Source organism: Pelophylax lessonae (genome assembly GCF_965119305.1).
Source record: "Pelophylax lessonae genome assembly, chromosome: 5".
NCBI classification, from domain to species: Eukaryota; Metazoa; Chordata; class Amphibia; order Anura; family Ranidae; genus Pelophylax; species Pelophylax lessonae.
This window is the reverse complement of record NC_138772.1, coordinates 486297922-486323237: the sequence shown is the minus strand read 5'-3', so window position 1 is coordinate 486323237 and position 25316 is coordinate 486297922. Positions and strand designations below refer to the sequence as shown.

At 43.3% G+C, this 25316-nt stretch overlaps 1 protein-coding gene across 1 annotated transcript in view; it reads left to right on the top strand.

Annotated features, from left to right (window-relative positions):
* The window catches only part of SNX31 (sorting nexin 31), a 108918-nt gene extending 85408 nt beyond the window's left edge, over window positions 1–23510 (top strand). The window contains exons 10-14 of the mRNA XM_082257455.1: window positions 3141–3332; window positions 5507–5599; window positions 8609–8686; window positions 19082–19129; window positions 23381–23510. Of these exons, the coding sequence (XP_082113581.1) occupies window positions 3141–3332; window positions 5507–5599; window positions 8609–8686; window positions 19082–19129; window positions 23381–23464 (495 nt within the window). The 3' untranslated portion in view covers window positions 23465–23510. The remainder of the gene's footprint in view (window positions 1–3140; window positions 3333–5506; window positions 5600–8608; window positions 8687–19081; window positions 19130–23380) is intronic.
* The last annotated feature ends 1806 nt before the right edge of the window (window positions 23511–25316 follow it).

Below are 25316 nucleotides of genomic sequence, written 5' to 3'. Positions count from 1 at the left end.
TGATTTTCATTGCATTGCTTCACATGTGAAAAGTCTAAGTGATCAGCCGTGTGCGTTAGCATCATGTTTTGTGAATTTTGTTACATTTTTATTCCTTTTTTTACAGATAGCACACTTTTCTCAATTTTTCTAAATTCAATTAAACTCCCTTAGTGCCTTCTCTAAAAAAAAAAAAAAAAGTAAAAAAAAAAGAGCAAAAAGCAAAAAAGAAGAGCTGTGGAAGTGGTCCCGCAGGTCCTTCCACTACAGGCTGCCTGCAGAAAACTACAGGAGGGGCGGACACAAGACTGGTCACCCTGCACAAAGGAAAGAGCAGCAGTGACTGGTCTTTATTATAGGAAGCTTTGCCACATAGGCAGTGCAGGAATTATTTAATGTTGGAATACTGAACAGATCTTGAAAGAATGCACAAAGGACACCAATGTTGAATACATTAGGTATTTATATTTAGATAATATTTCTATGGCCTGGACTTTACCTTTTTGGGCTTATTCATACACGGTGTGCTATAGCACATGCCCATGCGAGGGCCATGTTTACACGCACAGAGATGCACAGGGGGTTCCATGCATCTCTATGCAGGCAGCTCCAGTGATGGCAATTGGGACATGGTGGCCAAGCGGACACAACTGCTGCTCCTAATTTGACATGTGTGGCCACCTGTCCCCAAACGCAGACGGTGTGAGTTTGAGTAAACGCGCCCACCCCCACACAGATGTGAAATTGGGAGCAGCAGTTGTATTGTTGAACATCAATGGGACTGCCTGTATGGGGATTCATGGAACACCTGTGCATCCATGTGTGGGAAAACCCTTGCATGAATGTAAGCTATAGTACATCCTGTGAGCAATGCCTATATGTAAAAAATAAATAAAACCGGCCCTTGCCCAAGCATTTACACCAGGAATCGCACATGAATGCATTCCTTTGCAATTCAAATGCAGTTATGAGCAGTGCAATTTCAGCCCACTTTTGAATGGGCTGAAATCGCACTGCATTGCACCAAAAGTAGTGCATGTACTACTTTTGCAAACTTGCTGCCACGTTCCATGTTACATAGTAGTTGAGGTTGAATAAAGACAATAGTCCATCCAGTTCAACCTGTGTAGGTGTGTGTGGCCGTAATCATCTTGCATACCCCTGAATTTTCTGATTCTTGATTCTCCTCCAGATGCATTGTATGCGCTCTAGTCCTCATAAAATCTTTCCGACTGAATAGCTTTTTTTCCATGCGGAGATCACCATTGAGATATTTATAAATTGCTATCATGTCCCCTCTCAGGCGTCTCTTCTCCAGGGAGAATAAATCAAGCGATTGCAGATGCTCTTCATAATTAAGGTCCTCTAATCCCCTAATTAGTTTAGTTGCCCTTCTTTGGACCTTCTCCAGCTCCAACACATCCCTCCTGAGGGCCGGCGACCAGAACTGGACAGAATACTCCAGATGTGGTCAGACCAGAGTTTTATAAAGTAGTTGGATTATAGTTTTATCTCTGGAATACATCCCTTTCTTTATGCATGCTAATATTCTGCCTGCTTTGGCAGCTGCCGCTTGACATCGCATGCTATTGCTTAGTCTATCCTCTACCAAGACTCCCAGATCTTTCTCCATTTTTGATTCCCCCAAAGGTTCCCCCCCTAAAGTGTATTGTGCTTTTATGCTTTTAGTCCCCAAGTGCAAAACCTTACACTTCTCCACATTAAACCTCATTTGCCATGTTGTTGCCCACTCTGTTATTTTGTCCAGGTCATTCTGTAGGATATCTGCTTCATGCTGTGCCGTTATTGCCCTGCCCAATTTTGTGTCGTCTGCAAAAACTGATATAGAGTACTGATCCCGTCTTCAATGCCATTTATGAATAAATTGAACAGGGTTGGTCCCAGGACTGAGCCTTGGGGGACCCCACTTACCACCTCAGACCAGTCTGAGTATGCTCTATTTATTACCACCCTTTGGACACGCCCTTTTAGCCAGTTCCGTATCCAAGAGCAGACCTTGCGGTCAATGCCTGCAGAACTTATTTTATAAATTAAGCGCTTGTGGGGAACTGTATCAAACGCCTTAACGAAATCCAGGTACACCACATCCACTGGTCTCCCCCTATCTAGCTCACAGCTCACCTCCTCGTAGAATGTTAAGAGATTGGTTTGACAAGAACGCCCATTTGTAAACCTGTGCTGGTTACTGCTGATGATGTTGTTGTCTTTAGCAAACTCTACGATAGTCGCTTATCATCCCCTCCAGAAGTTTACATACTATCGATGTCAGACTGACAGGCCTATAATTTCCCGGGACATGCCTCTGCCCTTTTTTGAATATCGGTATCACGTTGGCTTTCCTCCAATCCCCTGGTACATTTCCTGTTATAATACTGTCAGCAAAGATCAGGAACAGTGGTCTAGATATAGTCTTGCTAAGTACTTTGCGTACTCTCGGATGTACGCCATCCGGGCCTGGTGATTTGTGTTAATTTTATCCAGCCTTTCCCTAAATTCACCCTCTGTTAGCCATAGCGGTACGCTTTTGCAGCCCATGCTTTTGAATGGGCTACACCTAGCACTGGAATGCTGTAAAAGTGGTGCATGCACTTCTTATAATACGCCACACCACAACACTTGGTACTGCGGTACCATGGAATTTTGTTGCCATTAACAAAACGTTGGCACTTGCATGCAGACCACTTGGGAAATGCTGGTGGTGCAGAAAACCCACGTGGGAAATGCTTTTCCTGCACTGCATTCTGGTGTGAACTGGCCCTTACAAGTAAATATTTAATGCATGAAAAAACTTCCAAAGCACTTTCATGTTATCTCAGGAGACAACACAGCAGAGGTTGCATAAATACCTAGTTATGTAAAAAGGAGCCCAGAGCTCCCCCTACTGACTCAAAAATTAGAATACAGAACAGTATGCAAAGATCAGATTTACTTTTTGTACATTTTACAACTTACCTGTCATGATAACTGGGAGAATAATAAAGAGTGTCAAAAGCTTAACAAATAGGAGTTGAGGGGGGGGGGGGGGGATAATTCTTTTTTTATTATTCTTGTCCAGTGAACCCTTCTGAATGAAGAATGCTGACCCTTGTCCAGGGCAGTGGATACATTCTCCCAATCATGCTTTTCATTTTATATTGCAGTTTTTGGAGCTCATGCAGGCAGTGGAACATTACGGTTCTGTGGTATTGGGTCCTTGTACTGTAAACCTGCAAGAGGCCAGAAGCACCATGACGGTGTCTGTGGGCAGCAATGAACTGCTCTGTAGCAGTGAGAATGAACATTTTTGTCTCCCCATCAACATGATTACTCAATGGCATGTTAATATGCATGTGGTAAGTGGCCTGTGGTGTAGCTTCATCACTAGCATCATTTACTTGTATGTTTTAATAGTAGATATTGTAGGATAGGTGTGTCTTCCAATATTATGCCAACATAATAGACCAGCCAACATATAGACCAGTTTTGCAAGCCTCTTGATTTTAGTATTTATATTTAATTAAAGCAATGTCTAGTACACCACTTTTTTATTATTTTTTTTTTTTTTACTATGCATGTGTTCTAGAGATCAGCTACATGCAAAGCTCCGCTCCTGTTTTGTGGTGATACACAATGGTTGTGCTTTATCGCCTTCTAAAGTTGGCCATACATGACAATTAAAAAAATCGAAAGGAGCGCAGCGCAAAATTGCTGGCTGAACAGTGGCTGCATCTTATCATGTGCAGTCACTGTTTAGGTATTCACACACTGTTTCGGGAGCTGCAGCTTTTCCAAACACAATAGAAAAGTCAAAGATGTTACCCTAGCTCTAATGCTTGGTATAGAAGTCCATGAACTAGTGTCTGATGCCCTAGACAGGGCGTTCAGCTCCTTCAGATAATCCTAATCCGGAAAGGCTGGCAAATTGGCATGCTTTTGAATAAAAATACTTTATTTGCTCATGGGTACAAGAGTACAGGTACAGAGTATGCGCTGACACGTTTCGGCTATGAAGCCTTCATCAAAGCATGAATTCAATAGCCAGCTGCGGAGATTCCTCTATCAATGCTGTTTAGCGTGCATGGAAAGATCTATTAATATTTCTCTTATTCAGCTCACATATACAATGCATGTGTAAGTCAATAGGTGGGCTGATTTACTGAAAACAATGTGTTCCTGTGTGGCTGAAATTGTACCGTTATCAAGAAGGGAGCGGTCTTAATTGTAAAGGGTGTTTGCTCCATCTAGTGGTTAATCCATAAAATTGTAAACTGACACAAGAAGTATACCGTATGGAACATAAAGAATGTAAAACTGAAATTTTAAAATGGTTGTAAACTTTTTTTTTTTTTTTTTTTTTATATAACTGTTTACACTTACCTGCTCTGTGTAGAAGAACTGCATAGATCGGCCCCAAAAATCCTATTTTTGAGTACCCCACTGACGCTCCTAGCTCCTACTTTTTTTCTAGTGTGGTACACCTGTGGGCTCATTCAAAAGCTGTGCTGCCTGTGTCTATAGACACAGATATCATGGCTTGGTTCCCCCCCCCCCCTTCCTTTGACACAGTATTTGACTTGCAGCACCAGGAGCCAGTGGCTCCCTTTCCTATCAATCTGCCCTGTGAGGAGCGAGCTGAGAGAGACGTTGTTCTCAGGCACAGCACTGGATCAAGATCGCATTCCCCCAAGAATGCATTGGGGGAAAAATCCTTAAGTCTTTATAACCGCTTTAAATCAGAAAATAACTGTATTGGTTATACAGTGCTTGGCTATATAGAGCGTAAGTGCTGCAGTTGCTGTCTATGCTCTCACTAAACAGTCTATATCTAGTAACACTATCTGCCTCCTGCCAGCAAGGGGAGCAAACAAGCCAAAGGAGCTCCATAGACTTGTTTGCTGGCCCTATTGAACTGTGGGAGTGGAAGTTCTTCATGGGAGCCATGCTGTGAATCCTATGGACCATTGAACTCCAGTAACCAAAAAGAGAAAGTGAAAGGCAGCTTTTTAAAATTTTTACTGGGCTAAATGCAGCCCATTATTTACAATGTGCCTGTGCAAACAAGCGCCAAGTATTCCTCAGTAAAACTTAAAATGGGAAAATCTGCATTCCCGGTCAGTATTTTGCGGTGCTGCATGCAAATACGTGTATATGAGCATAAATTTTAATTTTACCCGGGAAGGTATTGTGCGCACGAATGCGAAAAAAAATGTGCATATACATGCAAATACACGCATCAATATGCATAAATTCACACAAAACAAACACCTTTTAAATGACATCTAAAAAAGCAGAAGCTCAAACATCCGTACCATATGCAAGAGGCCAAGGCAAAGTTAGGTTATCTGGACAGCTGCAGGCCGGTCTAAATGATGTACAAGGGCTGCTGTATGCGATAAAGGATAAAGATGTGTCCAGCCAATTTGTAATGCAAGGGTTTATTATAGATAATGTCAGCGCTTGTATTCACAGGATATCATTTGCTGGCCATTGTTATTTCCCTTATTTTTATTTCATTTTTTTTTTTCAGCAAACTGAAAAATCCAACAGCCAGCCATTAGAGGTCAAACTGGAGTACAAACAAGGACAAGAGAGGACATGGATCACAATATGTACAGAACAAGTGTGTATCCGTTATAGGAAGTATAAGTTACTGAGATCGGAGGATACATCAAAATCTGCATACATTTCATCATTACCTGTGAATGTGCACAAATCCGATGCTTCTTTCATATAGATGAAGTAGCAATATAAGGGTCTATGTAGAAATCTTTGCTGTATGCTGTTTTGTATAGCAGAAGCCGGTCTGCGGGTACAGTGCAGAAACACAGAACGGAGATCTGCTTATGTAAACAAGGCAGAGCTATGTACTGACAAGGAAAGTAATGGATTTTGTGTCCCTGCAAAGCAGGCAATAAAATCCATCACTTGCCTTCATAAAAGCAGCTCACACAGTTAACACAAAAACACTGGTTAGGCACACGGGTAACCCTTTGATTGCCTTAGATGTTTAACTCTTTCCTAGCCAGTGTCATTAGTACAGGGAAAGTACATTTTTTTATGCATTGATCGCTGTTAGTGTCACTAGTTACTATAAAGTGTCAGTGTCGAAACGTCCGCCACAATATCGCAGTGCCGCTATAAGTTCCTGATCCCTGGCATTACCAGTATAAAAAAAACTTAAAAGAAATTCCAGTATATTTACCATAGTATGTAGATGCTATAACTTTTGGGCAAACCAATTAATTTACGCTTATTGGGATTTTTAATTTACCAAAAATATGTAGCAGAATACATATTGGCCTGAATTTACTAAGAAATGTGAGTATTTTTTTTTTAATTGGATATGTTTTATAGCAGAAAGTAAAAAAAATATATATTTTTATTTTTTTTTTTTCAAAATTGTCTTGTCGGTTTTTTTTTTTTTTTTTTTGTTTATAGCGCAAAAAATAAAAAGCGCAGTGATCATGAAGGGAGGTCAATCTTCCAGAGGTCAAGTGGTTAAAAAAAAAAACCTTTTGAAACTCCATTTAACCACTTGCCGACCGCTTCAAGTCTATTTACTGTGGCACTCAGCCGCTTACAGGCAAAGCGACGTAGACCTACATCGCTCCCGCTCATTCCCTGCGGAGCCAGCACAGCAAGTGTGACCGGCGGCTCCGATGGCTGCTGGCCACTCCCGATCTCCCGCAGGAGAGGGAGAAGGACAGACGGCTGATGTAAACACAGCCCTCTGTCATTTTTACTGAAGTCACAGAGGTTTTGCGATCCTGCTATGTAGGATCGCATGTCTCTGTGGTTACTTCACTAGCCACGCCCCCTAACAGCTAGAATCACGCCCCTAGGGACACACTGAACCCCTTGATCACCAATAAAGTTAACACCTTCCCTGCCAGTGTCATTATTACAGTAACAGTGCATATTTTTAGCACTGATTACTGTAGTAATGTCACTGGTACCCCCAAAAGTGTCAAAAATGTCAGTCAGGGGTCCGATCTGTCCGCCGCAATGTCACAGTCCCGCAACAAAAATCGCAGATCGCCGCCATTACTAGTTTAAAAAAAAACAATAAAAATGACATAAATCATTCCCGTAGTTAGTAAACGCAATAACTTTTGCGCAAACCAATCAAAATACGCTTATTTCGATTTTTTTTTTTTACCATTTAATATGTAGCCGAAAACAAATTGACCTAAAATGTTAAAATATTTTGATTTTTTTTTTTTTTTTTTTTTTTTTTTTTTTTGAGAATTTCATATAAAAAATAAAATGTGAAAAAATTTTTTTAAAATTGTCGCTCCTTTTTTTTTTTTTTTTTGTTTATAGTGCAAAATAAAAATTGCACAGGTGATCAAATATCACCAAATAAAAGCTCTGTTTGTGGGGAAAAAAAGGACGTCAATTCATTTGGGTACAGCGTCGCGCGACCACGCAATTGTCTGTTAAAGTTATGCAGTGCTGAATCGCAAAATAGGGCCTGGTCTTTGAGCAGCCAAATCTTCCGGGGCTAAAGTGGTTAAATATTGAAGCTTATAGATGAATTTTATTGATTTGGATTTGATTCATCTAAGGTTACTTATCAGAGTGAACATTTTTAACTCCAGGTGACTTGAGTTTATTCAGGATGTAATCTCGCCACCTACTGTGGCATACGTGGACATTCTGTAGAAGACAATATTGGCAGCAATTCTACTAAATTCATAAAGTAGTTAAAGTGGAGTTCTGGCCTCAAACGTTTTTTTGATAAAAATACTGCCCAAATAGTGATCCTTAGCCCTTAATATATCCGCTAATCCCGTAGTTAATAGTTTTATATGTTTTGATTTATCAGAAATTCTTACTTTTAAAATCCTTTGCTGAGCGCGGCCATCTTTGCTGGGGTTATACGAAGCCGCAGTGTATCTTCCCTTCTTCCTGGTTTGAGCTCATTGTGTATGCAGAATGCGGTGCGAAATCTCGCGCATGCGCAGTACTATGCGATCGGTTTGCATTTCATCGCGTCATTTCCTTTTTGCAAATAACGCGATAAGAGGAGCGGCCGGCCGCCTACGTCACTGCCCATTGCCTTCTGGGAGTAATGAGTAAGAGCTCCCAGGAAGCATTGCAGGACAGGAAGTGACGGTGCGGGCCGCGGCCGCAGAGGGAGGAAGTGGAAGAAAGGTGAATATATTTTCTTCTGAATCAAGGTAAGTAAAAAAAAAAAGAAAATCGGGACTATCCAATTGTTTTTCAGGTTAGACTAAGCAAGCGGATGGCACAAAAAAATCGATTGTGTCGATTTTGAGGCCTGAACTCTGCTTTAAAGTATGTGTCAACACAATCTCTAAAAGCTCACATAAGCAAGCATGTTTCATTTCAAAACTCATATTCAGTGTTTTTAAATCTGAAGCTTTAAAAAAAAAATATAGGATTGGAATGTGAAATTAATGTACAATCAGATTGAATCTTGTATAGTCATCTAAATGGCATGCATCAATGGCTTTTAGAAGGAATCCAAATGCAGTAAGGTGTCTGAGACTGACTTGCATTGGAGCTGTCTTCACTTGCTTTTTAGTTAAAGGAGCTGATCTGAGCTGCTTTAAGTTGCTTTTGCATCCACTTTAGTCTCCAACTTTCCTGATGTCTCTTCCAGGCTTTCCTGCTCAGCAGTTGCCTAAAGAAGACCCTGAGTGAGCAGCCAGTGACTTCAGTCAAGGAGAACCTGGAAATTGTAAGTGGCCAGGTGTGGTCTGCTGTGATCACTAATGATTTATTAGCAAAACTGGCAAATTGTAGATTTTTTTTTAATCTCTTATTTGCTTGGAGATCTGCCTGATTTGAAAGTAATCAGTCTATGCAGATTTTCTCAAATGTTTCAACACAGAGGAACCCTAGAAATAACTTTCTGGTCTTAGGGAACCTCTACTAAAAATTACCATGTGGCTCTTTGCTGATTGGACAAATCTGCTTTCATAGTTGGGCAAATCGGAAAATCTGCAATTCGATGGTTAGCCTCATAAATTGATTTATTTGCTTATCCCATGGAAACTTTAAGTGATCCTGTATCTGGGCTATTGCTTTTCAAGTATTTACATATCCTGAACAAGCTGTAAATGAGCTTTATAACAAGCCTCGCTAACCGTGTAGCTGCAGGCACTGTGAAATAATTCATCTCTAAAATACACAGCAGAAGTAAACTTTGAGGAAGTACTTCTCTCAGCAGCTCAGCTTCCCTCTTCCTGAGCACCTGCTATGTGTTTGCATTAGAGAACAAGAGGATAGAAGGCTGCTAGGTCACAGTGGGGAGCAGAATGAGCCAAGCTGCTAAAAGAACCACTTGAACAACTTCTGTTGTGAATTTAGAGTGCTCCTGCTGTAAACCTGGAAGAAGAATTACTCCACAGTGCCTACAGCTACAGAGGTCATTAAGGGTTTGTTTTCACCACCAATCCTCAGGTTTTAATGGTTCCACCAGGGTCATAGCTGCAGCTGTAGTCCATGATCATGTGTGTTGTTTTTTTTTTTTTTTTTTTTGTTTTGTTTTTTTCAGAGTCGGCAATGCGGTTTAGTGTAAGAGTTTGAACCAGCAATAAGGTCACTATATCATTTTTGCAGGTAGCAGAAGGTGGCCCCCCCTCCCTCTTTATTCCTGGTCTCTTCTGTTCCATCAGGGAGCCCAGGACAGAAGTGGCCAGTTGGGTCAGCAAACCGTGGAGATGGAGGAACTTTTTTTCAGTGATCATTTAAAAGTTGAAACAAAGATTTTGTCACTTCTGTTTTCAGTTCGTTGTTTAAAAGCGGTTACCAGCTAGTATAGCAACTGATCTTGGTTTAATTCAATGCTTTTAAGGGCAGAGGGGGTACATCTCTCAGTAAAGAGTGATGCATCTCTCACTGCCCCAACTATCACAAGAGAGGTTGTTCATCCTTTTAATAAAAAAAAATTCAGAGAAAGTGTCAACATTTTTTATTTTATATAAAATAAATATTAAAAATGCGAGCTCAAACATAGGTCCCACATGCATATGTCAACTGTGATTATTCCACACATGTGAGGCATTGGCATGAATGTCAGAACGAGATCAATAATTCTAGAACCAGTCCTCCTGTTTAAAGCAAGGTTCACATCTATGCAGTGTGCAGTTGGTCTGTTTTGCGGTGCGTGTTGCGTTTTTTTCATGCATTTTGCATGTGTTTTTGAGTTGGCCAATACAATTAATTTGTAGGGCAGCATGGGAAGTCTGTTTTCAATGGAAGGTGTTTGCAGTGAAGCATGGTAAAAAAAAAATCTGGCCGCAAAATGCAGTAGAAATGTGGGCAAAATGCAGGACACCTGCAGCACTTGCGTTTTTTGGATGCAGGCCCATTGAAGTCTATTGGACCATAACGCTGCAGGGGAAATAAGTCCCAGACTCTTTCCAAAAAAATGCACCCGCAGGAACCACATAGTTGTGAAGGTGACCCATGGGAAATCATGTTAAGTGGCTTCTACTGCGTTTCTGCAAAATGCAAGCCGCACTGGAAAACGCGATAGTGTGAACCTAGCTCATCTCTAAACTGATAACTTTCTAAAGACTATTAAAGCATCTCCAATAGAGATTTCTCTATCACTCATTGACAGACGTAGTCTTCTTGATTCTCAAGAGCTGGGTTATGTTGTCTCCGCAGGAGTAGGACTTGGCAGAAAGACAAAACCTTCTGGCTCCACCTTAGGGGCAGTCCCTGAGGGTATATCCTCCCTCTCTCTGCTACAGGGAATCAGTTTTTTTCTGTCTAGTCAGGAGTAAGGACCTAAGTTCCTTGCTGGGATCTTTTTGGTCCTGGCAAGATTTTTTCTTTAGAAAAAATATTTTTTAGGTAGTTTTTCTCCAGTGTTTTTTTCCTGTGAGATCTTCAAGCAAAAACGCCGGACTGGGCGACACTAGTGGTCACCCCAGCCGGCCTACGAGCGCGCGCAGACCATTGCATTGCGCTTGGTCGGCCGCGACACATTCAAGTAAGTATGCGGGGCCGGGCTGGATGTTGAGATCCAGTGGTCACCCTGGTTTCTGCCTACGAGCGCGTGCAGACCAGAGTTCCGCGCTGGGTCGGCCGCGACTGAGTCCCAGTGGAGGGACTGACCTTGCAAGTTAAAAGTCTCGCTTGGACGCCAGGAACCAGAGAGTCGAGGCGTCCGGAGTGGTCCACAACCCCCCACCCCGGTGGAGAGGGTATTGTGAAGAGAGGGTGCCTGTCGGTTCGGTATGGTGAGTAAACGTTCCCTTTTTTCTTTCCTCGTTATGAGGCAGTATGAATTATGGGCCCCTCCATACATGGTCAGTATATATCTGACACTAAAAGTCCCCCTTGTAAATACAGTATGTGTTTGTGGGAAGTGGACTTGGTTTGAGAGCTAACACTCTACCCAGCAGACTGTAGCATTACAGCAGACATAGGAGGTATAATCCTACCTTATTTGTAGTGTATCTCCTGTAGATCAATAAATCGCCACTCAGCAGAGATGCAGGTGGATGTGCTGGGAAAAACGATTTTGGCGGTCCGCCGCCATTTTGCCGTAGACCAGGTGCATGCATGTCCTCGGGTCACGCCGGCCGCCATGTTTTTGGAGTCTAATGTCTCCTGTATGGGGGCGGCCATGTTTCATGAGCCCAGCTACCTCGTGGAGAGCTGGGAACGCCGGAAGGCGTACACAGGGGGCGGAGCCACGTCCTTCTACCCGGGAAAAAGCAACAGCTCCTTCCAGTCTGTAAAAGACAGACGCTGACTGCAGTTGGTTGGAAACTTCACTGCATCGGTTGGTGAGCCTTGGGGGTCCCTCTCTCTCTCTGTGGGATTGAGAAGCAGGTACTCTGAGGGGCGCTATTGCGCTAGGGGGAGACAAAAAAAAAAAAAAAAAAATTAAAAAAAAAAAAAAAGAGGTATTTTTTTTTATTTAAAAAAAAAAAAAAAAAAAAGTTTTTTTGTTTTTTCTGGCAGAAGTGTCCTGAATTAACATGGACCCTGCCACTCATGTATCTCCACCGGATCCCCTCGAGGGGTCTGCAGGATCCTCCAGCACCCCACTGATGGTTGAATCATTGTCAGCTATTATGGAAACTTTTGTGTCCCGGGTGGAAGTGGCTTGTCATTGACAGGGCGCAAGAAAGCGACCCCCGCCTAACCCCTTATTATCTGAAACTTCGGATTCAGACTCTGAGCCTATTTCTGCAGTTGCAGGTACTTCATCTGGGGTTGGTGTCTCGGGTACTGTCTCTTCAGACAGTGAGGAGGATGTTTCGGCATCAGCCATAGCCCGAGAGGAAGCGTTGGTAAACGCACTCATTGTATCTGTTCAAGAAACCTTAAGATTACAGGGTATTCCGTCGGAAATAGCTGAAACTGAAATCCCTTTTGGGACTAAAAAACGCATCAAAGTGGCGAAGGTTTTTCCATTGCCCAAATGTTTTGGCAATCCAATCAAAGAAGAATGGAGTCTGCCAAAACGCACTTCTACTATTTCTAAACTCATTAACAGGCGTTATCCGTTTGAGGAAACCCTCATTAAGAAATGGACAGAACCACCTGTGGTGGATTCACCAATTGCTAGATTGAATAAAGCCACGGTTATTCCTCTAGAAGACGCTCCGTCTTTTAAAGATCCAGTGGATCGCAAGATGGAAGCTATGTCTCGCACCATGTTTACCTTGATTGGATCAGCTTTCAGACCAATAATTGCTATTGGTCTGGTTTCGCAGGCTGTAACTGAATGGACCAAGTGGTTACGCCGGGACTTAGAAGAGGTCCCTCAGGCGGTATCAGATTTGTTGGAACAAATGATACAGGGGTTACAGTTTGTGTGTGATGCGGCGTTAGACGCCACTCCATTATTGGCGCGAGCATCAATCTCAGCGGTGGTTCTCAGGCGTACACTGTGGCTAAAAGGTTGGTTAGCCGACCAAGGTTCCAAAAAAGCATTGGCTAATATCTCCTTTTTAGGAGAGCCTCTATTTGGAGCCAACTTAGATGAGATCATTAAGGATCTCACGGGTGGAAAGAGCACCTTTTTACCGCAAAATGTTAAAGGTAAAGGAACTCGTCAAAAACGAGGGCCTTCTTTTTCTGCTCACAAGAGGTTTTTTCGTTCCGCGGTTGAAAAAATTAAGTCCTCCTAAGCTCCTTCAGGGGGCTTCAGGGGACGTTGGTCGGGCAAGCAAAAGCCCGCCCCCTCCAGATCTGGAGATATATCGTCCAAAGCCTGAAGGTGCGCCCCCACCCATAACTGGGGTGGGGGGACGTCTTCGCCGGTTCCCGGATCCATGGCTTTCCAGAATCCCGGACAAGTGGGTTTGCGAAGTCATAAGGTCAGGGTACAAGATCGAGTTTCGATCTCTCCCACCGGCGCGATTCTTCCCTTCCAATATTCGACTATCCCCGGATCGTTTAGAAGATCTGCGGAGAGCAGTCACGGATTTACTACAACAAGGAGTGGTAGTCCACGTTCCTTGGACAGAACGTTTTCTAGGGTTTTATTCTAACCTATTTACAAAACCAGGGAGGGCAAAGTGCGTCCAAATTTCTTTACCGGAATTCGGGTGGCTGGTGAACCAGCAAAAGTCATTTCTGGTTCCCACCCAGAGGCTCGAATATCTGGGTCTAATTCTAGACACAGTCAGGACAAGAGTTTTCCTTCCGGTAGGGAAACTCCGAAAGATTCAATCAGCAGTCCAGTTGTTACTATCCAACAGCTGGTCTTCCCTTCGGACTTGCATGAGGGTTCTGGGGTTGATGGTGGCTTCCTTCGAAGCAGTCCCATTTGCCCAGTCCCATACCCGAATTCTTCAGCAAGAGATTCTTCTCAGATGGAATCGGAATCCGGAGTCCCTGGACTATCGGATCCAATTGAGCAAACAGACCAGAGAGTCTCTGGTCTGGTGGCTTCGGTCTCCGATGCTCAGCCAGGGAAAGTCATTTCTGCCAATATATTGGACGATAGTGACCACGGATGCCAGCCTATCCGGATGGGGAGGAATTCTCGGTCAGTTATCCGTTCAGGGACTTTGGTCCCTGGAAGAATCCAGGTTACCGATAAATGTATTGGAACTGAGAGCGATCAGACTTTGTCTGATTCACTGGACCGAGCAGCTCCAGGGCAGCCCGGTTCGGATCCAGTTGGACAACGCCACGGCCGTGGCTTATGTCAATCACCAGGGGGGCACCAAGAGTGTCCGAGCGGCCAAAGAAGTGGCTTGCATTCTTCGCTGGGCGGAACGATTTGTTCCAGCTATCTCTGCGGTGTTCATTCCGGGGGTGGAAAATTGGGAGGCAGATTATCTCAGCCGTCAGACTCCGGATCAGGGGGAATGGTCCCTCCATCCAGAAGTTTTCCACCAGTTGTGCCTACGTTGGGGCACCCCGGATGTGGATCTGTTGGCATCACGATTCAACAGAAAAGTACAGAGATTCGTGGCTCGCTCCCGCGATCCTCTAGCAGAGACCGCAGATGCACTGGTCACCCCGTGGGGGCAATACCAGCTAATGTATGCCTTCCCTCCTCTTGGGTTACTGCCAAGACTTCTTCGCAGGATAGAGGAGGAAGGAATTCCAGTAATCCTGGCAGCTCCGGACTGGCCTCGTCGAGCTTGATACGCCGACTTGGTCAGACTGGTGGCGGACGTCCCGTGGAGACTTCCTCTCAGGGAGGATCTACTGTCTCAGGGACCGATCTTCCATCCTGCTTTACGATCGCTGGTTTTAAACGGCCTGGTTATTGAGACCCAGGTGCTGAAGGACAAGGGATTGTCAGCTTCAGTTATTTCTATTCTAGTTAAAACAAGGAAAGCGACTTCCAGAAAGATTATCATCGTACATGGAAGTCTTATATTGTGTGGTGTGAATCCCTTGGGTTCCATCTACATCTTTATTCGGTTGCCCGAATATTGGCTTTTCTGCAACAGGGAGTTGAGCAGAAGCTGGCCTTGAGTGTTATCAAGGGTCTGGTTTCAGCATTTGCTATCTTCTTTCAGAAGCCTTTGTCTACTCATTCCTTGGTGCGGAATTTCATCCAGGGGGTGCGACACCTGGCTCCGCCAGTGCACGCGCCGTTACCATCCTGGGATCTTAATTTGGTGCTGTCGGTTCTTCAGACACCTCCCTTTGAAAATATCAGGGAGATTCCCTTGCTTACTTTATCCCAGAAGGTGGTCTTCTTGGTGGCTATCACTTCTGCACGCAGGGTGTCAGAACTGGCTGCATTATCCTGTTGTTCCCCAGATCTGGTGGTTCATAGGGATAAGGTTGTTCTTCATCCGAATCCATCCTTCCTTCCTAAGGTGGTTTCAAAGTTTCATTGAATGAGGACAGTGTATTGTCCTTCCTATGTCCTTAGCCCAATCATCCTCGAGAATTTGCATGGCATTCCTTGGATGTAGTTCGGGCGATCAGGATATATTTGAATACTACGGATTCAATTTGTAAGACGGATTCACTGTTTGTGATCACGGATGGCCCTAAGAAGGGGTTGCCTGTTCTGCTGCGACCATCTTTAGATGGATCAGACAGACGGTGGTATAGGCTTATTTTATCTAAGGGTCGGGATCCCCCGTTCCCTTTTAAGGCGCATTCTACTCGGGCGCTTAGTTTCCTGGACCTTCCGCCATCAGGCGTCAGTGGTTCAGGTTTTCGAGGCGACTGTTTAGTCGTCGGTTCATACCTTTACAATATTGTATAAGGTTCATGTGATGGCATCGTCAGATGCCTCTTCTGGCCGCAAGGTTCCTGCAGGCCACTGTTTGAGGAGACTGTTGGTCTACCTCGAGGATTTGTGGGGTAGGTCTCATCTGTTTACTCGATGAGTCCTTTGATACTTCTGGTTGGCTCCGGTTGGGCCTTCTAGATTGGATTTTGATTTTTGTCAATCCCACCCCTCATTTGTGGCACTGCTTCTGGATGTCCCAGCTCTTGAGAATCAAGAAGACTACGTCTGTCAATGAGCGATAGAGAAAAATGGATTTTTGTAAGATCTTACCGTAAAATCCTTTTCTCTTAAGCTCATTGACAGACGTAGTACCCGCCCCTCTATCATTGAGTTGGGTTGGGTTAAATTCTCTGTTACTGCTTTAGAACAGAACTGATTCCCTGTAGCAGAGAGAGGGAGGATATACCCTCAGGGACTGCCCCTAAGGTGGAGCCAGAACGTTTTGTCTTTCTGCCTAGTCCTACTCCTGCGGAGACAACATAACCCAGCTCTTGAGAATCAAGAAGACTACGTCTGTCAATGAGCTTAAGAGAAAAGGATTTTACGGTAAGATCTTACAAAAATCCATTTTTTTAGTTCCCGTAGATTGTATGGAAACTACATTAAGCAATACTTTTAAAAGCTGGGGCACCTTGACCACAATGCCAATCAATTTAAATAAAAGGTGAACTTGGCCTTTAATGCTCATTGGGGGCTGGTTGACACCAGAATGCGTTGTGGGAAAGGCAATTTCCATGCACATTTCTCCGCAACACATTCAAAACGCACTGCCTTTGCTATCTGCTGCGTGTGCCAATACATTAACGGCACCCCAAACACATTTTGCAAACGCTGTGCATTTGTGGGCACCAGATCGCATGCTACGGCAGTACCCTGCTATTTGCTATTACGTTTTTTCAAAAGTAGCGTGCCAAACTGCACTGCAGGAGAATGCACAGGAATCGCACTGGAATCGCACAGGAACGTGGACATTTCTTCTTATACAGAATGTGTAGACAATGTGGGCTATGTGGGACTTTAAATGAGACACCGGCAGGTATACCCAGCGTCTCCATCCCTGTATCGGAAAAAAAGAATTGAAAAGGATTAAAAGAGGTGCATGGAGCCAGCCAGCCCCCAGTCTGATGTACTCACCCTCCAGTCTGCCACCAACCAAGTAGACCTGTCTCATGATATACATAAAAAAATAAACAAGGAAGCTGGCGCTCTGAAGCACTGGGAAACAGCTAGTGTGCAAGCAAAATCATGAAATGAATAAAAACAGAAAACCATATATAACACAGATACCTATATAGCAATAGGCTGGGGTGAAGTCCATGTAATGAGGAAATGAGATGAAGGTCTGCACGAAGGGCCAGCTCTGCTGCACAGGAAGTCAATCTGTCAAAAGGATGAAGCAAAAAAACAAGCGGAGCGCCTCTAAGTGCAATACGTTTAATGGAAGTAAAACATACAACAGGTGGTAACTCACTAGATGTGGATGAAGTAAAGGCACAAAAACAAACGTACTGGGGTCAAGCTGTCCATGTAGCTACTGCCGAGAGGAAGGATGTTGAGAGGATCTGATCCGGTAGATGAAGCAGCGGGGAGATGCCGGCTCTGTCTTCCCCGGGACCGGACTCTCAAGGCAGGCGGGGACTCAGCTTCAGCCGTAGGACGTAAGCACGGTCAGGGGTGCACACGACGCGTTTCAGAGCGTGCGCCAAGCTCGTGGAGAGCGTGCGCGCTCTTTTTTCAAGTGTAGATGCGGTGACCGCTGTGAGCCAACAGATTTGTACACACGCAATGTGTGAATGGGAGTGTGCACAGGCCAACCAACCAATGAAAAGGCATGGCGGCCATATTGGAGCACACAACCCATACATAATGGCAAATAATTAAATGGCCATACAATATACTGATAATATAAAAGGGGACCGTGGCAATATAAAAAATATGCAAAGAAATGTATAAAAAATATATATATATATATATCATTATATATGTACATATGCAGACCAAAGGACTTATGTGGTGTAATGTTTTATAATAAAAAATATATATAGAGGATGTGTTTTAAAATGTATCTAAAAATATATAAGAATATATATGTGTATATATATTTTAGTAAAGGATTTAAAAATAAAAGAAATAGAAAGTAAAAAGGTGTCTATGGAGGTCTATATGCACCTATTAGACGTACAATAACTACCTAATAGATCTTGTTCAGCTACATTGTTTTTACTTTCTATTTCTTTTATTTTTAAATCCTTTACTAAAATATATATACACATATATATTCTTATATATTTTTAGATACATTTTAAAACACATCCTCTATATATATTTTTTATTATAAAACATTACACCACATAAGTCCTTTGGTCTGCATATGTACATATATAATGATATATATATATATTTTTTATACATTTCTTTGCATATTTTTTATATTGCCACGGTCCCCTTTTATATTATCAGTATATTGTATGGCCATTTAATTATTTGCCATTATGTATGGGTTGTGTGCTCCAATATGGCCGCCATGCCTTTTCATTGGTTGGTTGGCCTGTGCACACTCCCATTCACACATTGCGTGTGTACAAATCTGTTGGCTCACAGCGGTCACCGCATCTACACTTGAAAAAAGAGCGCGCGCGCTCTCCACGAGCTTGGCGCACGCTCTGAAACGCGTCGTGTGCACCCCTGACCGTGCTTACGTCCTACGGCTGAAGCTGAGTCCCCGCCTGCCTTGAGAGTCCGGTCCCGGGGAAGACAGAGCCGGCATCTCCCCGCTGCTTCATCTACCGGATCAGATCCTCTCAACATCCTTCCTCTCGGCAGTAGCTACATGGACAGCTTGACCCCAGGACGTTTGTTTTTGTGCCTTTACTTCATCCACATCTAGTGAGTTACCACCTGTTGTATGTTTTACTTCCATTAAACGTATTGCACTTAGAGGCGCTCCGCTTGTTTTTTTGCTTCATGATATACATAAAGAACAGGGGTTTAGTTGACACGCATTTGCAAACGCATATGTAAGCTGCAGAGCCACGACACGGCACCCTGTTTTATCTGCAGTCCTAACACTTTTAAATGTAAGTGTCTCCACTCTGGGAGCACATGGTTGCTAATGGGTGGATAGGAAGCAGGTGGGAGGGAGCAGCCCAAACTTTCCCCACCCACTTCCGTCCACGACTGGTATGGTATCTCAATGCTCTAATAGCAATGTTCTTAAGATGGTACAAACTGAAAACGACCAGCTGAGAATGTTTACAGAATGTGTAAATACTGAATGTCCTTACCCTGGCCACGTTCACATTTTAAAGTCCTCTTTAAACTCTCTCCCTTTCATTTAAAAACGAACAGAACCCTTTGTTTTATTGAAGTGGTTTCTGTATTCTTCTCACACAGATGGAAAAGAAGACCTCAGCAACTATATTTAGCAGAAAACCTAAGCAGGTATGTTTACAGAGCACTGTCACACATGTTAATGTGCACCTCACAAACCAGAAAAAAATCAACCCTGTTACTATTAAGATAAATCATGTGCATGTTCTAGAATTGCAGATAAATATTTTATATTTAGCATTTGCCGCCAGCAGGTGTAGCCCAATGCAAGGTCTGCCCTCTGATGTATTTTTTAAGGTCTCATTCACAGGGATGCAGAGGCCTGTACAACGAGAAGAGCTGATTGTTTGTTTGTTTCTGGAGCAATGTGGCGCGGTGTGCAGGCAGTCTTAGTCAATAAGATGCAGTGGCTGTGCAGGGTCCCCATGGATTTCCCCCCCCCCCCCTCGTTCGAGCAGCCTAGGGTCCCCCATAGATACCTCTTTAGAGAAGGGTCCCCATAGATCCCCCCTTTAGAGGATCGTCTCCATAGAATCTATGGGGCCCTTCCTCTTAAGGGGGATTTATGGGGACACTGCTTTAAAGAGGGATCTATGGGGACCCTTGTCTGGTCTAAAAAGAAACCTATGGGGACCCTGGCCTGGTCTAAAAAGGAACCTATGGGGACCCTGGTCTGCTCTAAAGGGGGCATAGATCCCCCTTTAGAGCAGGGTCCCAATATATCCCACTTTAGAGCAGACCAGGGTCCCCAAAGATCCCCCTTTACTAGAGCAGGTCCCCCCACAGATTCCCCTTTAGAGCAGGCCAGTGTCCCCCATAGATCCCCCTTTAGCACAGGCAAGAGCAGGCAGGTCCCCTATAGGTCCCCTTTAGAGCAGGCCAGGGTCCCCCTCCCATATAGATTCCCTTTAGGCCAGGCCATGGTCCCCCTCCCATGATATAGATCCCCCTTGAGAGCATAGCAGGCCAGGCCAGGGCAGCTCCCCCCATAGAATAGATCCCCCTTACTTAGTGACTTCTTACTTACCTTACCACACTCCGGCCTCTCTCCCCACTCCCTCTCTCTGCCGACCCCTGCTCGGGAGTATGTAACGCGAAACACAATGTGCAGAATACCACTTTAAGGAGTACCATCCAGAGGCCTTGAACTGCTCAAGGACTGCCCCATGTACATTTACTGCGGCAGGGCAGCCCTTAAGCGCAAAATCATGTACCTGTATGTGATTTCCTCCATCGGCTCTGGGGCACGGGTGCACGCCGCCGTAGTTCCGCTCACGCTGTGATTTAAGCACAGCGAGAGCCAATCAGTGGGTCTGGCGGACGTGATGTAAGCTAGAAACCCAGCGACTGTTTGGAGAGAGACAGAACAGTGGTCTGCCTATGTAAACAAGGCAACCCGCCGTTCTGCCAGAGAGGAATCGGAAACACGGATCTCTGTTTTCCTTTAGTGAAAGCACCTCCCCCACAGTTGGAAGGCAATTATAGGGAACGCATTTAACCCTTAGATTGCATCTGATGTTAACTCCTTCCCTGCCAGTGTAATTTATACAGTGACAGTGCATTTTGTTTGGCACTGATCACTGTATTGGTGTCACTGGTCCCCAAAAAGTGTCACTTAGTCTCAGATTTGTCTGCTGCAATGTCCCGCTAAAAATCAAATTCTTTTTTTTCGAAAACCTTTTTATCAACAGGGCGTTGATCAGAAGTTGGCCTGGAGTACCATCAAGGGCCAGGTGTCTGCCTTGGCAATTTTCTTTCAGCAACCCCTAGCCATGCATGCTTTAGCTCGTACCTTCATTCTGGGGGTTCGACATGTGGCTCCACCTGTACGATCTTTTGCCGCCATGGAATTTAAATTTATTGCTTTCGGTTTTCCAGAAACCTCCATTTGAGAATATTTGGGAGATTCCCTTGCCTACGTTATCCCAGAAGGTGGCATTCTTGGTGGCTATTACCTCGGCCCACCGGATATCGGAGTTGGCTGCATTATCCTGTCATAGTCCCTATTTAGTGGTCCATAAGGATAAAAGTGGTTCTTCATCCTGTCCATCATTTCTGCCCAAAGTTGTCTCTGACTTCCATTTGAATGAGGACATTGTGTTGCCTTCCTTGTGTCCCAAGCCAGCTCATTCCAAGGAATTTGCCTTGCATACCTCGGATGTGATTTGTGCAATTCAGGTGTATCTGGCAGCTATGGAGTCCTTTTAGGGGTCAGACTCCGCTTTTTGTGGTTACGGATGGACCAAGGAAAGGGCTGGCCATTTCTTAAGCTACCATCTCCAGATGGCTCAGACAAATGGTTCCACCTTTCCCTGGCACAGCGCATTTTATTCGGGCGCTGAGTACTTCTTGGGTCTTCTGTCATCCAGCATCAATATCGCAAGTTTGCAAGGCGCCCATTTGGTGGTCGGTGCATACCTTCACAAAATTCTATAAGGTAGCTGCGTTGGCATCTGAGGATGCTTCTCTTGGCCGCAAAGTTGCAGGCTGCTGTTTAAGAGGAGCTCTTCCCTCTTGAGGGGTGTTTTTAAGAAAAGCATTTTTTTTTATTTTTAAGACAGCGCTCCTGTGACCTGGGTAAGGCTCCTATGTCCTGATAGGGGGCTCTTATGTTTAGCCTTGGGTTATTTTCCCCACCCCTCGATTTCCTTTTTGCACTGCTTTTAGACGTCCCAGTAGTTATGATTTATGGAGCGCTGTATCTGTTGATGAACGAAAGAGAAAATAGGATTTTTGTACTTACCTTAAAATCCATTTCTCTGAGTTTGACGAACCTAGCACCCACCCCTCCTAAGAAGTTTTGATACTTCTAATACTGCTTGCTCCTAAACTGAGCACCTAGAGCAGGGGGAGGGGGGGGGGGGGTTATACACCAGCTGGCTTAGCCAGGTGTTTTTTTTTTTTCTGCCTAGTCCTACTCCTGGAGGAGGCAATATTACCCAGTAGTTATGGTTTATGGAGAGCTGTGTCCGTCGATCTCAGAGAAATTGATTAATGGTAAGTACAAAAATCCCATTCTGCTTTGTCTCAATATTGTAGCATCCCTTTTTAAGTGTTTTTTCACCAACTGACTGCAGGCCATCAGTAGATATCTTAAGCAAGCCATACAAGGCTCAAAGCTGTGGGTGGGACCCTGTAGGCACCACCCGAGTTGACAAAAGTATATTTGAATATTAACCGAGCTGGATGGAAAATGAATGGCTGGACAGTGACTGCATTCTATCAGATGCAATCACTGTACATGTGCTGTGGCTGTCTGAATACAATTGCTGTCCATTCAGATTTCTAAAATCTATTGATTTTATCTTTATATAAAACCACACTCTACCTGTTCTTACAATAATATGAAAATATGTAAAAATAAATATATACAACAGAGAAAGCAGCTAGCACAATTCACTGGTGATGAAAACAATTAAAATACTATTGTATGTGTAGTGCTTTCCCATACACATTTAAAATGGTCCTTTTCACTATGATGTTAAAAATTCAAAAAGGTAGGAACCAACCAGTGCAATTTCCACACGCATGAAGTTCTGTAATTTCCACACGCATGAAGTGCTGTAAAGGTCCTCCATCAAGAACCAAGCCCACACTGACCCTTAACCTCAGCAGCGGACCACTCTGTATATAGTGGTCAAACACGCTCAGTTAACCCAGCTCCGAAGCCACCACATACACAGAACATCTGATGTCTGTAACCCAATTGACACAAGCAGGACCTCAGATCCATCAGCTACCATAATGGTTGGAAACATTCTTTAGAATATATGGATTGACATGCGATTTTTATCATTTATGCTTGTAAGTATTGGGGTATATGGGGAATTTTTTAATAAATCTGGACTATTGGTAATAATGCACAATGAAATGTCTTTTACCCATTCCAAACCCTGCATGATCTGAGGTCCTGCTTTGGTGGAGTTCCTTGTGCCATTTGGGTTACAGACATCTGTTGTCCCTGTAGATGTGGTGGCTTAAAGCTGGGTTACCTGAACATGTTTGACCACTATATACGGAGTGGTCCACTACTGAGGGTAAGGGTCAGTGTGTGCTTTGCTCTTGACGGAGGACTTTTTCAGCACTTCTTGTGTGTGGAAATCCCACTGGTTGGATCCTATCTTATTATTTTTTTATCTTGTTCAGTCCATGGGCTGAAAGGGAGAAATCTAACTGTGTATTACTTGTCTTCTAGTGTATAACAGACCTATTTATTAAAGCTGTCAATCACACAACCAATTGACTTGCCGATTTAGAAAAATCAAGAAGCTGCTTGGTATGGGCAGCTGCTTAAGTTTGTTTCACCCTTCAAAAATTGGCTCAGCCATGCTTTAACTTTTTTGCTTTTTTTTTTTTGCACAGCTTGAATTCTTTAAGAAAAATGTTTCCTGCTCATCTGAACTTGAACAAAGTAACGTGTTTGAGTCTCAAGATTTTGGTCTGTAATGTTGCTGTATGGCCTTCCTTGACTAAATTCTGTAAATGGAATTACAATGTTATCTCCAATATTTCCATTGCCAGCTATTACCTGCCTAGACTGCCTAGGTGAAATGCAGACAAAGATGTTCACAAAGCTAATGAAAAAAAATTGGGTTGTACGGAAAGCAACCGACGGCTGTAAATGTTTCCCTTTCTGTAACGTACACATTTCACGATGATCTGAAAACATTAGAAGTATAGCAACACAAGGTTTATTGGACAGTTATTATTGTGTCTGCATTTTCTATTCCATGTTTTGGTTTCAGCAATGTTCTGTATATTCTGTAGACTCACGCACTTAGGTTTCTTTATAGAGTCTCAACTCTGCCTCCAGACACTCTTCTCCTTTTCCAACCTTTGCTGTGTTGTTTCATCATTGCCCCCCACCCAAAACCCAAGAATGTGCTAAATAAATAAATTAAAAAGGGGAAAAAAAAAAATATATAATATACATTTTTTTTTTTTACACTAAATGTAAGTGTGTGTGTATATAGATTTTCCTACCATAGAACAACCAAATTAATGTAATATTTTGCACAATTTTAAATGTGTATTGATTAAATTTTGTTAAATGTTACTATTTTTTCTGAATTTATAGTAAAATGTAAATGTGTATATACATCTCTGATGATTGTGTTTTATTTGTTGCCACACACAATACGTGTATACTAGTCTTCAGGTACACACAATATGTATACTATACTCCAACCAAGTAAATAAGTGCGCTATACTTGTGCTAGGTATAAGTTAATCGTATAAGAGACCCAATAAAAGTGCATTAAACATACGATGAACTCATCCTAATTTGATATATTCCTTAAAATAAATTGCGCACACACACGCGCTCCCGCTCGCTCATGGACCCCCCCGTGCGAGTGACCGGCAGACCCGATGTCCGCCGGTCACTCGCGAACATCGGTAATACCGGGAGAAAGGCAGACGGCTAATGTAAACAAAGCCGCCTGTCATTCTTCCCTGTGTAACAGCACAGATCATACGGTCCTGCTATGTAGGACCGTAGATCTGTGCTGTTACATCACAAGCCACATCCAATCACAGTAAGAAGCACGCCCCTAGGGACACACTTAACCCCTCCTTCTCAAATAAAGTTAACCCCTTCCCTGCCAGTGTCATTTTACAGTAACAGTGCATATGTATAGCACTGATTACTGTAGTAATGTCACTGGTACCCCCAAAAGTGTCAAATGTCAAGGGTCCGATCTGTCCGCTGCAATGTCGCAGTCCCGCAAAAAAATTGCAGATAGCTGCCATTACTCATTAAAAAAAAACAATAAAAAATGACAATCCTTCCCTTAGTTAGTAAACGCAATAACTTTTGCGCAAACCAATCAAAATACGCTTTTTGCGATTTTTTTTTTTTTTTTTTTTTTTTTTTTTTTTTTTTTTTACCAAATATATATGTAGCAGAAAACAAATTGGCCTAAAATGTTAAAACATTTTGATTTTTACGTTTTTTTTTTTTTTTTTTTTTTGGGGGGAATTTCATATTTCAAAAATATTGTTAGAACAAAAAACAAGGGGTAGTAGGGGCCAAGAGAGGACACAAGAAAGCGGGACTATACCGGCATAACTGGTGGTTGCAGGAATAAAAATACAACACTCATATATGTATAAAAAATATTTCTCTAGCGCTCATCGACAGACGTAGTCCTCGGTGATACACCACCTTCGGGTTATGTTACCTCCGCAGGAGCAGGACTAGACAGGAAATTAAAAAGCTCTGGCCACACCCTAGGGGCAGTCCCAGAGGGTATATCCTCTCTCTCTCTGCCTCAGCAAATCAGTTATTTTTTGTCTA